General features: G+C 34.8%; 2 protein-coding genes across 4 annotated transcripts in view; one reads left to right on the plus strand and one right to left on the minus strand.

Moving 5' to 3' along the window:
- LOC144451958 (large ribosomal subunit protein eL34-like) overlaps nucleotides 1-16825 on the minus strand; it is a 95194-nt gene that overhangs the window by 1404 nt on the left and 76965 nt on the right. The window contains exons 1-4 of one of the 2 annotated variants that reach the window (XM_078142883.1): nucleotides 2126-2143; nucleotides 1888-1958; nucleotides 1682-1695; nucleotides 748-827 (exon numbers count right to left, since the gene is read on the minus strand). In XM_078142883.1, coding sequence (XP_077999009.1) covers nucleotides 748-827; nucleotides 1682-1695; nucleotides 1888-1952 — 159 coding nt within the window. In that variant the 5' untranslated portion in view covers nucleotides 1953-1958; nucleotides 2126-2143. Of the gene's footprint in view, nucleotides 1-747; nucleotides 828-1681; nucleotides 1696-1887; nucleotides 1960-2125; nucleotides 2144-16825 lie in introns of those variants that run through there. The other variant, XM_078142884.1, reaches the window with a different exon arrangement.
- On the plus strand, nucleotides 2785-11295 carry LOC144452141 (vesicle transport through interaction with t-SNAREs homolog 1A-like). 2 transcript variants are annotated; one of them, XM_078143171.1, is made up of 9 exons: nucleotides 2785-2884; nucleotides 5307-5365; nucleotides 5828-5938; nucleotides 6486-6572; nucleotides 7288-7372; nucleotides 7993-8063; nucleotides 8661-8722; nucleotides 8943-8978; nucleotides 9674-11295. In XM_078143171.1, exons 1-8 carry the CDS (start codon nucleotides 2791-2793, stop codon nucleotides 8965-8967), a joined length of 594 nt encoding a protein of 197 aa, XP_077999297.1. In that variant the 5' UTR covers nucleotides 2785-2790; the 3' UTR covers nucleotides 8968-8978; nucleotides 9674-11295. The 2 variants fall into 2 exon arrangements, with proteins under 2 accessions (XP_077999297.1, XP_077999295.1); XM_078143169.1 differs by lacking the exon at nucleotides 8943-8978.

Here is a 16825-nt window from a genome sequence, read left to right on the forward strand (position 1 = left end):
AGATCCCCCCCTTTGGGTTATGCAAGGATTAGGATTCATATTTGGATATGTCATTATGTTACAAATCAAAAGCTACACCTGTAATATATGACACTTTTGTAACGTGTCATTTTTGCCATGTGCTCAGGACAAGTATGCTTGCTCAGTCAATTTGGCATGTTACTGACACACACATGGTGTTCCCCTATCCAATACTATGGATGACTTGTATAAACACAGTTGATTTTATGTATTGACACACAACGATCTTTGTCTTTTATTACAGGGCATACTGCCCAAGGAATACTAACAACAGCTTGCTTATAAATAAGGATGCTTGTTATTATATGTATGTGAAAAGTGATTTTGAAATCACTCACATGACAAGCATCCTGTGAAATAAATGACATGAATATAACCAAGGTCTACATCATTTCTTAGTCCTTACTCATGCAATATATTGCTAATATATTCTAATACCCTTTGCTAATGCTGGCTTGCAACCAACTATGAATTGCAGTTTTGCTGGGATGCCATACATGTAGCTAGCTAATTGGCAAGGGTCACTGTAGTGTCCCCAACAGCCCATCCATAATCAAAATCCCATATATACAAACCTGAAGGTGAGGCTAACCGTTCTGTGATACTTTGATATTAAAGTCATGTCCTCTGCAGGCATTGTTACTGGTCTAATACCAGCTGAGCAAAAGGCTCAGCCTCAAGTATGCAATGTTACAAAGTAAGATTTCAACCCAATGCAAAACTTACCCCAAATAATTTCCTCTTACAATCACCGCATGATGGTATGGCACCCTTCTTCTTTGTGTACAAGTACACCAACTTGCCACCTATGAAAGATAAGGAAAATTTTTCTAAACACACTGAAATGGAATGCAAACTTGAGCTATCAACATGACATCACTTTCTTACAATATTAGACTAACTTGTGTAAGATATATCTTGCCATTCAGCCCTATAACCAGTCTCATCTCTATGTGAGTGCTTGTCAGTGTGCCCTCTAAGCCAATTTGACATGCCACTGACGCACACAATTTCTTGTGACACACCAAAATTTGGTGTTCCCCTATCTCTTACTATGTGGTGACTCACAAGAATGACTCGCAACAACAACATTTGGCTATCATTAGAGGACACACTGCTGGTTATGAGGCAACAAAACACATCATACCTTACACACTACTTATATTAGCTGTACCAGGGAATTATAATTACCACAACTAATGTTTTGCATTTTCAACATACACAAATACATACATAACCCAATTATGATTCTTAAAGAGTCAAATTTGATTGGCAGTGCACACTCATTAATTATACAGATGACTACATTACAACAAACCATTGATGTGTCCACAAATTTGGGTTCATGAAAGCATTATGGTTGCTTTGAATTTTGGAGGATACTATTTTTTGTTTGTTAACATGTGTTCAAGGTATAAACTTGTCACCACCACATATATATGCAGATGCACTATAAGTATAACTTGCAATACATAAATTTGCAAGATGAAGTGCGAGGAAGTGCCATTGCAGATTGTCAAGTGTCTGTCTGGGAAACCATACTTAGGCAAAATCAATAACTCCGTCTTTTTCAATAAGAACTTTAGCTACTTCATACCCGTAATAACATTTAATTATTATCGACTGTCGTGTCGTGAACAGTGATGATGTGGTTCCTCACCTGGCGTCTTTGAACTGCATCAACAGCAACAACATCATCATCACATCAGCATGCAGTGTTTCCGGAGTCAACGAATCACAACAAACGATTCCGACAGAAGAGATAGAAAGGAAAGGTGGTTTACTAAATTGTCAAAAATACATTACATATTACATTATTTTAAAACAGCGACGTTTTTCGATTCATCAGTTTGCTGACATACTCACATTCTTTTACGGTTTGACTTCGTGTTGTACGACAATCGTCGCCGGTATGTCAACCTCTGCACCATGGTGATCTGAGGAGAGAAAACACACGAACTTTTCGTTTATTTGAAAAAATATCTACGTCAACCGATAGTACGATTACACATTCATCATATTTTACTATTTTTAGGCCCATTAAATGAAATATGGGTGGCGATGGGGCTTGATTATTGAGACATTGCAAACATGTTATACGCACCACTTCCAAGATGGCCGCAAAAAGGTCGTGCAGAGGATTTTGGGAAATAATATTGGACATACAAATAAAAAATTACGTTTCGACATGTTTAAAGGGCAAGGAACGGTAGTGTGTTGTTATTTTGAATTTCGCCTTTACTCCTCTGTGTGTAATGTTGTTATTTCTCTCGTAGTTAACACTAGTTAATTTTAATACATAAATTAATTAATTTAATAATTAATGGGTAAAAATAAAAATAAAAATAAACATACACATACACAATCAATCAAACAAAGTATGCATGATTAGTAAACGGAAATACCGTTTTAAACACATGCATATTAATATACATGTATACAGGCCTGTATACTAATGAAATAATACAATATGATTCTATAAATACTCATCCATACAAAAATATGTAGATATATACAGTATATTATTTTAATGTAGTATGCAGGTCCGTATATACATCATATAAGATTAGTTATTCATGTGTTTAAAATTGTATTTTCATTTACTCATGTATATTATGTTTGTTTGTTTATTTATTTATTTATTTATTTGTAACATAGTTCCTGGGCTTCCTGTGGTGAGTCCACATCATGTGACATTGATTCGTCTGCTGTCGTAAGTTGAGTGGAGGAAATGTTTACAAACTACTATACGATCAATTCAGAGCCAAGATGGCGTCACTTCTCGACAACTACGAACACCATTTCGCCACTTTGACGTCGGAAATTACTACGAAAATCTCAAAAATACCAAATTTATCTGGCAGTGAGTATTATCTATATATCTTTCATGTATTTTTATTTTTTAAATTGAAGTATAAAGACCGTTATAGTTATTTTTCTTCAGTGTACTGCTGCATACCGGAAACAGTGAACGAAAGGATAAACGTACGTGGAAGGTACTACTAGCACCGTACCTCTCTTCAAATGCTGGAATGTGTTATCTTCTCTCTCTCACCTGACTGCCTTTTGAGATCATTAACTTATTTTTGCATTTCATCCGATCTGTATCATCACATAATCAACCGAGTCCAGCTCAACTCTCGGTGTCTGGAGACGATTAAATTGATAAATGTCAAAATATTTCCATATTATTAATAATTTATGAACAGTTCTGACATACCAAAAATGTGTGAATTGTTGTGTTTTTATCATTTTAACTTCAAATTAAAACAGGAAATACACCATTTAATGCTGATGTTTTAGAACCAACTCACATTACTAATTAACATGCTCAGAAGATGATGGATTTTCACTTACGTATCCATATATATAGATGTATACAGCTAGGGGATTATCTGGCATAGTAATTGTACATGCCAAATCCACTCTTGTGTATAATGTCGAGTCTTTTGATTCCAAGCTGACAATTCAATGATTCGTTTTTGTCAACTGATATCACAATATAATATGCCTTTTTACATTTTGTATGATATCATAGAATTTATATGGAAATTTATGTGTATTTATTTTGTTGGGATGTGACACACAAACACATACAGTGATGCATACATTCCAGAAAAATGAACAGAGAGATAAACAGATACATGTATGAGACTCTAATGGACAGAATCCCCCATGATGTACATATGTACATACATACGTACATACATACATACATACGTACGTACATACATACATACATACGTACGTACGTACATACATACATACATACATACATACATACATACGTACGTACGTACGTACATACATACATACATACATACATACATACATACATACATACATACATATACACACACACACACACATACATACATACATACATACATACATACATACATACATACATACACACATGCACACACACGCATGCACACACTCACACACACACACACACACACACACACACAGTCATGCCACACATAATGATGTGTTGAGACACAGATAATTATGTGTATAGAAACATGACTTAATAGTGTATTAGGTACAACGAAAATATGAAAATATTTAATAATGAGCCACTGCCAGCATGAAACAGTTAGATTGATTGATATTTGTGTGCTTGGAAAAAAGATAGGGGAGTGAAGTAGGAAGGGCTGTTATTTCCCATTACAAATAGCTGGGATAATGCACTCCTGCTTATTCTATGCACGTAGATGCTTGACTCAGTAACCAGTAGAAACAATGAATGTATTGTTTTCACTCCTTGCTGAATAGTACCAATGGAGACATTCAGTCTATACATGATGCACTAACTGTAACTGATGTATTATTTTTTTTAATCAGACAACCGATAATTCAGTCACTGGAAATTATTAAAAATAAAATACCAATAATTAGACACTGACGAGTTTAATTTTATCAATAAATAGTACAATAACAGGTTGATATCATGATCACTGTTTGCACTGCATGAAATGGTGTGGTTCTCAGTTGCGTATATATGAGAGTCACAAAACAAAAGTGCAGCGATTTACCGTTATGTGACCATCATGTATATATGGAAACAGAAATGCCACCTTTTCATGTAGGGGTTATTGCTGATTTTTGGGTGCAGACCAAAAAAATAAATTTGATTGCAAATATTTTACCAATAATTAGACACATAAGAGTTCAATTTTATCGATAACTAGTACAACAAGAAGTTGATATCGTGATTGTAGTATGTAGCTAACATGACAATACAACTTAAAGTTTCAGATCATGAATTGCATATGTATTTGGAATTTGGAATTTTCTATTTTGAAAAAACAGTTTGAAACAATGTACATGTATACCAAGTCTGTATTGTAAATCAGTACAACCCAAAACATTGTCTCCTTACTCTGGAGTAAAATTTTATAATAGATTTGTCATATGACAAGTCCACATCATCGAACCGTTTGCAATAACAGCGGCAGAAGGCAGAGTGATTTAATCAAAATATACTACTGGTAAATTATTGCCATCTGAGTTCAGAACTAATACAAACAAATGTAAGTCAGTAATAAAAAAAAAAAACTAACGTACATTGTAGGTGAAAAGTTTGTTATTGTACATAAGGAAGTGATTTATATTACATTCAAAACTGGGTAAACATAAGTAATCAGTATACTCATCACGTCCAGTCTGTGGATGCCTTTCACTTCCCTATATATTGAAACATCACCATGTATAAATAGTTTGATTATGTGTGTTTACTGGTACTAGTATTATTAACAATACTCTATATTTTTGTACCCTAGGTGAGAAACGGTCTATGATCAGTTCTGTTGAAAAAAGCCTAGATGAAGCTAATGAATTGGTAAGTTGTCTTAGTATCACTTCTGATGTAATTCAATGGAGAGTGCACACATCAAACACATACAATAATTTTCTGTATCACGCCCTGGCACACTTTGTCCAAATATAGCAAGTGACACGCTCATGAATATCCATTTGTTCAGTGATTTGGTTATTGAATGGTTAATTTCACCATAGACAATCCCTCTCTATTGTCTATGATTTCACTACTCGTCTAGCGACTCATAGTGACAAAAGCCCCCTTAGGTCACTCGAATTTTCCTTGACTGAACGAAAAACAATATTGGGGAAGAATATCTAATCAATCTGAGTGGCTTCACTGATAATATAACTCTAGTCCAAGAATGAGGGATTGGACCATCAGGGTTTAAGTTTCCTGATGAACTTCTGAATTCAATTTGGCAATAAAATAATATTAATTTGATTGATTTTGTCAATCTGTGTTCTTGCTCTTTTTTTACAGCTAGAACAAATGGATTTAGAAATTAGGGAGATCCCTTCCAAAGACCGACAAAAGTTTAGCAACAGACTGAAGAGTTACCAAGGAGAGATGACGAAATTAGAAAAAGATTTTGTAAGTACTTTTTATCTGAATTTGTTTTATCTTCTGAAAGATACAAGAGAGAATATTGAAGTACAGTTTTGTATTGTGATATTTCTACAGAAATCACATACACCCCAATAATCCATTATGAACATTGATGTTCAAAAATTATAAAGTCATACTTTTAAAGCTGCACTAGCTGTAACTGGAATATTATCTTTTTCGATCTGAAAACCAACAATATATTCACAGAAAACTGTTAGAATACCAATAATTAGACATTGTATATGTTAATTAGTGGTTGATCTTATCCAAAAGTAGCAGAACAACAGGTTGAAATCGTAATCGCATTGGGGCGCTGATTTTTGGGTGTGGACCCCAAAACAAATTTCATTGGATTTATCGTACCATATTATGTGTACAGCTACACAAATACATTTACCCACAGGTGATCCAATACTATTCAGGGTGTACAATATTATGAGTATTTTATAAGACCGAATAAAATCGTTTTAAAAAATATTCCTGTTGCAGCTAGTGCAGCTTTAATGTATGTGTACAATGTTATGTTTTACAGAAACGTTCCAGAATAGCATATAGTGATTTACAACATGGTAGAGATGAACTTCTAGGAGGTGATGACCTCACAACATCGGAAGACCAGGTCAGTGTACAAAACAACAAATCTGTAAGATATGCTGTGCTGGGTGGGGGTGGGGGTGGGGGTGGGGTACCCTGACACATTGGCTTACCTTAAAATGGAAAGACAAGATCAATTCCAAATATGTTGGAGATGTATTTTCCTTGTGGTATGGTCTGATAGTAATTCATCTCTTCTCCCATCACATCCTTTGTATGTATTGGGTGATCACATTGGCACTACAATTTCTATTGGCTGACTTGGTATAGTTAACCAATCAGATAGTGGCTTACAACATATTGTGATACTACAATAGAAAGCCATGTTGTCATTATCAGTTGTTGAACATGTATTTTGATTGGTCATTGGTATCTATAGGGTAAAAGTCCAATAAGTATAACTTGTGAAGCAGTTCTCTAAAATTTCTATGTTACATGTTTGGGATTAATAGTGATTTAAATTCTGTACATTGTGCCGAGAAGTGTGCCCTCTAAACCAAATTGACGCACCACTGATACACGCAATTTCTAGTGACGCACCAAGATTTGCTTTTCTCCTATCTCTTAATATGGGATGACTCATAAGAAATGTTAGATTTTATCGTTTTGACTCACTCACAACAACAAAATTTGGCTCTCTTTAGAGGGCAAACCGGTGCTGAGGATAGTACAATTGATTAACTCTTTCAGGTACTTTTGGTGTGACTGGTATTTAATCAATGTGTTTTCCATTATTGCAGCGGTCAAGACTTTTAGAAAATACAGAACGACTGGACAGAACCAGTCGAAGACTTGACCAGGGTTATAGAATAGCTGTAGAGACAGGTAAGTTATACTGCGATGATGTGAGATGTCGGATCATATAGAGCACACATGGGTAAACCATGAGTCTGTATGTAATCTATGTATAATTATGTGTAAATACTGTAATATTTCTAGGTGGGTGTTGTCACATGTATAGTTAGTTCCACCTAAGCAGCTAGGCAATAAAGAAGTAGTGAACATAGTCAGTGTATTTGCCATGCTCTTTCCCTCTGCTGGAGACCCACCCGAATCGGTCTATAAGCTACCCTGAGAGTCTCATTTCACATATACTCATAGTAGTGTATTATGTAGTATAGACCAGAGACTCGTCGTTAGCTCTCTTATCTAATGATCTTATACCAACGACAAACTCAATACATTTTTTAGCAGAGAAACCAATTCATATTGGATTCTAATATAACTAAATTTTGATATCATTGACATCTATGTAAAAAATTTGAATCCAGACCCCATATTGTTTTCATTGATTTTAATCACGAATAGGTGGGAGTTTTCTTGAGCAAAGTAACAACAAAAGTGAAAAGGGTTTATTTCCAAGGCACACTCCATGTTATCAGAGAAATAGCAATATATAAATACTATCTTAACCCTGAGTATGATGTCATATATTTACCATTCAGAACAGCTGGGTGCTGATATAATGGACAATTTACATGATGACAGAAGGAAAATAGAGAGAGCCAGAGATAGGGTAAGATGTCAAACGTGATATATTATAATCATACACAAACCAAATTATTGGAACAGAAAATATGGATTATATACCATGGTCGTTCTACATCATGACAACCCATGTCTACGTCACCAATTGTGTGGTGTTTGAAATATGAATCAAAACATTCAAACCACCATTATTTTTCCAATTTTTCTAAAATTACTTAATATATATTATTATAATTATATTATTAATTATAATAATAATAATTATATTATATTATATTATTCACCAATATTTTTCTTCATTCAGTTGGAAAATACTCATGACCTAAAAGGTTTGTCTAGCAACTCGTGGCAAGGCCCCTTAGGTTATTCATATTTACCTTGACTGAATGAAGTAAGATATTGGAGAATATCGTGGAAACTCTTACTATGGAATCAACTGTTCTAACAATGCCAGAAGACAATCGTAATGTCGTAGAAGGCATACATGGACATTAACATTATACTAGAACAGTTTAATCAGGGTTTTGTGTAAGTATTTTAAGTTAGGTAAAAAGGTAATAAACTCAGCTTGTGCCACTTTAAGGGTGTTTTATTCTAACCACCAATCTGTTGTTTAATTTCACAGCTACGTGAAACAGATACTGATTTAGGTAAAAGTTCCAGAATACTCAGTGGGATGATGAGAAGGTAAGTTACCATAGCAACCAGTTCTTGTTGTCAATGCAACAACTTTTTTTTCACACTACAACTTGTAAACAAAGGTAAGAGTCTATCGTTAAGATTTCAGTAGTGTTTTTGGATAGAAAATGTTTCAAAGAATTAAATTAGTCCAAGCATGCAAGAGAAGAGAATTGAATGGAAAGACCTTGTGGAAAGCTGATATGCTGTGTTTTTTGTTCTTTGGTAGGTTTCTTCCCTCTTCTGGAAATTAAAAAGTGAACTTGTGAGTGTGTTCAATACCTAGGTGTTAGTGTTGTGTCTTCCTCTCCGTCTCGCTCTCTTTCTCTCTCTCTGTCTCTATGCATGGCTTATTTTTCCTCTAGTTTGACAATCAATCTGAGTAGCCAACTGATAGAAATTTCAACTTTTCTAAACTTGTGCGAGTAAGCCAATGGCCACACTAAAAAAACAAGTCACTTTTAATATTTGCTTCAATTTAGGTTTTTAATGCATGAAAATGGTCTTTGTAAAATTAGTGTAATTTGCACTCCCATAGCAGATAATGGCATTGCATTGTGCCCACCAATCATTCTGTATGATGTTGCTAACTCGGGAAATTTCACTTGAAAAAAAAAGTTGTTTGTTGGAATAAAAAGTAATACTGCTGTTACTTACATTACAATGGATGTACTCTGAAAAGTTACTGCGGAATGCTACTGCAGGAAATAAAAACATTTTCATAAAATTTGGTTTCTGGAGAGTCATTTCATGATTGTACTTCACATATTTGTACGTGTGATTGCTTAGAAAAACTGAGTTGAAACTTGTTCCTCTGTGGAGTTCCTTGCCATGGGCACGCATTGCCTCATGGGAGTCAGTAGAAATGCATATGTAATAGCAGGTTATGAATATTCATGACCCCTTAGTACTTTTTACCTTCAAATAAAATCATTTTGTCTCTTCGTCCATTTTTTTCAGAGTGGTACAAAACCGAGTGTTACTTGTCATCATTGGTTTGGTCATGATCACAGTTATAGGAATAACAATATATTTTACAACCAAGAAATGATCACATCTGGAGTTAAGATACAGTTACGAAAGAAGACTCGTAACGGGTAACCCAAAATGATGATAGTTATAAAAAACGAGGTCATATTTATATAAAATTTGAACAGTATGATTAGCCATAGGAGACGATTGATGTACATTTTGTATATACATTGTATGTTAGATTACTATATTCATTTTGTATTTGTATCCGTACCCATAATGCACCATCCAATATGGCTTCCACTATGCAAAGTTTGTTCAAACATTGAAAAATTTTATAATACAACATTAAATTATCAGGTGGAAATTTGGTCCTGATTTCTTTAATGTTTTGACTAAACAAAATTACAAACTTGTTTTTACGAAAATGATTTATCCAGTAAATATTAGTGAGATATGGTTGGACTCAGGATATTTTTTATGCTTGCCAATACACAGTAAAGTCTTCAAGATGACAAGTGTATGCTTTACAAAGAACAAGGTCAATAAACCAAAGCAATCCTGTCATTTGTAGTCTTCAGTTTCTCTGGGAAAAGTTGGTGAACTGAAACTATCCTGGAATTTGCAGCCTTAATTTTCTTCTCAAAAAGGAGATCTACTATACTGTAATTTGCAGCCCAAAGTTCATCAAAACAAAAACTGTTGTATTATTTGCAGCCTGAAGTTCATCTGAAATTTGTGCTCATGACAATTTTGTGACAAAGTAGATTTATTTATGGTGAATACTTGTACCTTTTTGAGCATAGGAAACTCTGATAAAAAAAAACCACACGCACAAGAAGCTATCTTCACTGTTCAGGTATCAGGTACAAAAAGGAATTCATTTTGGTTATCAGGGATAATGGTGAATATCTGTTCAATGGAAGCCATATTGGTTGTCAGGGGTAACGGTTGACATGTTGAAACCAAGGAAGCCATATTGTTTGTTGAGAGAAATGAAGAGTGACAGAAGTCCTCTTGTAGTAATTGTTTTTTCACCAAATGACATAAAGATCTAGGGAATGTTAGAGATATAACTCTGTATTTGCCAAGGGAACTGGAGTTAAGTGACAGTTTAGTTTAGTATTTCTGAGATGTCATGAGTGTGGCATGTTTGTGTACAGTGTTGGTAGGATTTGGCATCATTTTAGTAACATTTAGAGAGAAGACAGTCAATAGATTTTAGTACCACTATGCAGTTTCCATAGTACTACAGCACTGTATTTACTGTCAAGTCTGGAATATACAATGTGTCATGATACACCTATCAGCTAGCACTCATTAAAAAACGGGGTGGGCCAATGCATGAGGGCACCTCCTGGCAGTACACCTTACAGACTAATTAGCATCATCACAGACTAGGTTAGCACCACATAATGTTTCTCTTAAAGATGCTGTAAAACGATTACATTGTAAACCTAAACACTGTGTTTTCTGTAACAAGAGGAGATTTGAAACTATAAACGTTCACATAGTTATTAATCCCATGGGGTATAGCAGTAATAGGGCTGTGCAATTATTGTGTAAAAAAGTGAAGTTTTATTAAGATACATTTAGCAGCTTAGCAATTTCAAGTAATGAATGGTGTGTGTGTGTGTGTGTGTGTGTGTGTGTGTGTGTGTGTGTGTGTGTGTGTTGTACAAATGATGTATAGCCATGTTTGTCATGTAATAGTTATTCATGTGCTGAATTAGAGCTGACGTATTTGTAGATCTGATTATCACTGTATGTATGCATATTGTCATTAGTATGTAGAGACACAAAGATATGATGGTACGACTTATAATAGTATTGTACAATAACACAGATAGGCACTAATATGCATATATGCACAGGTACATTATATATAATGGACATACATACATACGTACGTACGTACGTATGTACGTACGTACGTACGTACGTACGTACGTACATACATACATACATACATACATACATACATACATACATACATACATACATGTATGCCAACACATGTTCTATATAAGCACAAATATACACTGGGTACAAACTTGCACACACTAGTATATATACAGATACAATCAGATAATCCACACACACACGCACGCACACACACACACAAACACACACACACATAACAAACGAATCCACATGCACACACACACATTACAAACGAATCCACATACACACACACACACACACACACACACACACACACAGTACAAACACATCCACACACACACATACATACTCGCACACACATCCATACTCTCACACACACACACACACACACACACACACACACACACACACACACACACACACACACACATTACAAACACAGAATACTGTGTGACCAGAGTAAAAGTCTATGCTGAGATTTGTTGTTTTTTGTGTATGTAAATACATGTATATGATTTAGAATTTTATCTGTTTTGGAAAAAGAAAGATATGATAGTACTGTTATCAGTCTCAGCATATACAAAATTAACAACAACAAAAAACTTTTGAAAAAATTTAAGTGATAAAGGTTTAGTTTCATATGTACAATGTACGATATCAGTAAATTTCATTTGTGTTGTTCAGGATGAAAAATACATAAATATATTTTAAAATAATTTTGTTTTTATTAGTGATGTATGGTTAGCGTTCTGAAAAGGAATAATTTACATGTTGAATTAGGTAATGAAAGCAATAGTTTGATAAACAAACAAAAAAAAAATTTGAAATTGGAATAGATCTATAGATTAAATTTGACCGTATCTGTTTGATTCTAAAATGGAAATGTTTCTTGTCTTTTGACTTGTAACAGATTCATTGTCTGGCTAATATCTGCCACCACCTTCTGTGGTCAGAATTTTATCTTTTCTTTGTCTCGATCCAGATACTGCCTTTTGCCTACAAAAATATGTTTTGTCTATATAGCGCCCTCAGTGGTGAATACTTCTGTGTTTATGTATAAGGTTGTTGGTGTCATTTTCGCAGCAGAGGTGAATGAACCTCGGTTTCACTGCATGATTTGCATAATCTATATCTTAGATCTAATTGGTTGTTTTGTTCTGTAAATGCCAACAGAAGTGTGTTATTTGAAATGTAGGAGATCAAGGTGATAGTTTATAGAAGAATCTCAAAACCCTAGTGTGTAAGGTACACCGTGACAGGGCGCCCTCACACATCCATGACGTATCTTAAAGTCTATCAAAACCCATGCAGAACATGTTTGCTTTATATCTCTTTTGGCCATATAGTCTTGGTTATAGACAGTGGTGGGGGAGACAGGCTGTAGCAGCTATAAGGCGAGAGCTACAAGCATTGTGGTCATTAATGTATGTCGCCCTCTACGGCCATACTTATGTAATAGATATTCACCCAATGTAAGGGAGTTGTCCTCATATTTGGATATGCAAATTTATGCAAATATGTTGCATGCATCACTTATATAAAGGAACACTTTCATACAAAGCACCTCTAAATTTATTTTTTGAAATTGCTGAAAAACTGTCCACAATATATACATATTTTAGGGTAACAATATAACAATTTCAAATTTATGATACCTGCCAAACTATATATGGAATTGTATGTACAGTTCTTGAAGACAAAATGTATGACATTTATTGAAAAAAAGTTTGTATTATTTGAAAGTATTGTATTTGGATAAATATTTCCCTAATACATGAATCACAAGATAATATTGAGATACTTGACGTGATGTACAAAGTCCTTATTGGCATGAATTGATGTAGAAAGCCACAGATAAAATGCTGGCCTGTATTTGGTATTTTGTGATCCAAGTTTTGCATCAGTTTTTAATATTGTATGAACAGGATTAGTCTAGTTAACTTTGCACTTCTAACGTCTAGTCAACCCCTTGAATTCTGTGCTTCACCTACAGTGTTCATATAAACACGATGACATTGTCGCATCCCCACATGATTTTACTTTAAACAGACTTGAGGTGGAATCCTGGTTGGACATTGGATATAGTCAAAACAGCTGTATCAAATGAATATTAATGAGCGATGATGACAGCCCTTCAATTAGTGATGGATTACTACTGACATGCGCCGTTTGTACTTTGCTCACCATGGGGTTGAACCACAATTATCGCCTTGAGTCACAGGCTTGACTAGGGGTATAAGTGTGAAGATAACATAGTACGGAATATGGTCCATCAGGAACTAGACTAGAACAGGATGTAAAAGGGAAAATATTGTAGTCATGGTTACAAGAGTCAGTTAATAAACAGTGTAATATAGTCACTTTTGGAAAAGTAACATTGTGTCTAATTAACTATTCCAAATTGACAGTATTTCACCGGAATATAGAAGGGCAGTCTTAGTTAAATTCTGTGTTTCTCATGATCTGACCCACCCTATATCGCTTTGATCACTAAAATTATTTTGTAAATGGCGCCCTCTATGGCAGGGTTATATAAAAATCAAAACATCACTAATTAGAAGATGGTGACCACACAATTACAAGCGGACATCTCAGTAAAAGTTACTGTTTATACATGTTGGTGATACTTGCAATTTATAATCATACTTTAACAATCTGAATAACTTAGAAATGACGAAGGAAACTTTTGAACATTCGTTGTAATAAATTACTAAATTTCACAAATAAACGATCAGTTTCACTCAAATACATGTTTGGAGTGTTGCCATCTTATAATCAGTGATGTCATTTTTTTCTGAGCCTGAAAGAGCGTCAAGTTTTTAAAAATTATTTTGTTAGGTGACAGAAATATAGGGTGAAGTCAGGTCATTAGAAATTTAGAAATAAAAACATGCTACCCTACACCATTGTCGTAAACCACAGCCTCTTTTATGGCACCGACCAACGATTTATTTCGCAGTGTCGAGGAAGAAATGACAGCTCTGGTTTACGAGAATGCCCTAAAGAAATAAGGAAGTTATTTAATATTATGGATAGATAATTTATTGCTTTAATATGTTAATTAGCAAAGGTAGAATGAATCAGTTGTACAAATATTTAAAAAGAAAAGTGCGTAGTACTTAACTTCATTTTTATGTTGAAATAGCTGTTGTACATTTTGAAACGAATACTGTTATGTTTTAATGTGACGACGTGTGCTTGTATCAATTATGGTGGTGATAATATAAAGTATTGAAACTTTGAAATGTGTTTGCGAGTAAGTTGGATTTGAAGTTGGATTTGAGTCGTGTTTGCTTGTACTGGGTAAGTTGGATTTGAGTCGTGTTTGTGAAAAAGTTGGATGTGAGTTGTGTTTGTATTGTGTTTGTGAGTAAGTTGGATGTGAGTTGTGTTTGTATTGTGTTTGTGAGTAAGTTGGATGTGAGTCATGTTTGCATTGTGTTTGTGAATAAGTTGGATTTGAGTCGTGTTTGTGAGTAAGATGAATTTGAGTAGTGTTTGTGAGTAAGTTGGATTTGAGTAGTGTTTGTGAGTAAGTTAGATTTGAGTCGGGTTTGTGAGTAAGTTGGATTTGAGTCGGGTTTGTGAGTAAGTTGGAATTGGCATGGCAACATCATTTAAAAATAGTGAAGAAATTAACAAAGCCAAATCACTGAGCAAACATATATCAATGAACTCAAGAAAAGTGTGTGATATGGATAATTATTGCCTGGGTTGGATGCACTTGCTCTCCATTGAATTGCATTGGAATTGATACTGGGTATATGATAGTGACCATCACTTAATTGATACTGGGTATATGATAGTGACCACTTTTCCAGTGGTGAGTGTTCCGACCTGTCCGCTCCTGCTGACACGAGAGGGCGTCATCGGAGGTGCTCTCTTGTTTGCATCGATCACGTTAATACACCATATACATCAGTTAATGCGGTCTTTTTTAAAAGAATGAACCTCGGGGATTGGGTTTCCTTTTTAGTAGAATCTTCAGATCTTTTCGCTATTTGCCATTAGGTATGCAAGAAATTAATGGCCAGTTTGAAACCCTGCCAAAAAAATCTATGACAAGTGAAAATGTGATTCAGTCAGTTGTGTAAAGCCCGTCCTGGCTCTCAGACACCTGTGTGTCTGAATAGACAACATATTATTCAAATCCACGGGCCGGAGATGAGGAAACGCATTTTCTTCAATATTACAAAAGACTTCAACTTGAACCCATATTCTCCCGGGACCCATACTAGGTTTATTTGTTGCACAATGTTTCGACTTATTCAGCTGTGGCAATTTATCTAAGTACAGTAAGGTTTTTATTCCTAGTGAAAGATAAGAAATCATTTGATTTATATTTTAAAAAATACATGCATCATGTCTGTTTGTTTGTTTGTTTGTTTGTTTGTTTGTTTGTCTGTGAATTGTGTATTAATCGAAATATTTATCCGTCAGTATGTTTATCCGATTTGGGTAAACAATACACTAGAGCACGTCGGTCATAAAAAGTCCTTTTTAAATAACTTCATTGTTTAGATATTACAACAATCGAATTATTGTATTGAAAACAAAACTTAAAGTTGTTGGATACAAACATAGGAATGCAAGGTATACAATATATGCATTCATGAATGGCATATGATGGCGCGGTAACAAAAACAGCTCTTTCAAACAAGTCTAGGCTGCGGCCCTTTGAGACAATTAGAGTAACTTAAAGACGGGTGTACGGAGGTAAAAAAGGAAAGAAGTAAACTAGATTGCCTTAGATTTGATATCAATACAAGTTCGATGACCTGGTTATGTAGCTAACTTTTGTATATGGTTCCGCCAGATCTGTGAGTTACAGCCAGGTAGTGAGTTACAGCCAGATCTGTAGTTACAGCCAGATCTGTAGTGACAGCCAGGTAGAGAGTTAAAGCCAGGTAGTGAGTTAAAGCCAGGTAGTGAGTTACAGCCAGATCTGTGAGTTACAGCCAGGTAGTGAGTTACAGCCAGGTAGTGAGTTACAGCCAGATAGAGAGTTAAAGCCAGGTAGTAAGTTCTTCTGTTTTATCACAGTGTATTATTATAGTTGAAATTAGGTTTGACTTATTTTGAGGTTCATTTTTGGTAGATAAAAATACCTACCGATCCTAAGTTTTGAGCTTAAGGGGATTAAGATATATATCTATACAAATTGCATGTGTACTCAGATCTCAGGCCGCAGTCGAAAATATAGTGGTCTGAGCTCAGATCAAAGAATACTAGAAA

The sequence above is a fragment of the Glandiceps talaboti genome, chromosome 22 (genome assembly GCF_964340395.1).
Source record: "Glandiceps talaboti chromosome 22, keGlaTala1.1, whole genome shotgun sequence".
In the NCBI taxonomy this organism is placed as follows: Eukaryota; Metazoa; Hemichordata; class Enteropneusta; family Spengelidae; genus Glandiceps; species Glandiceps talaboti.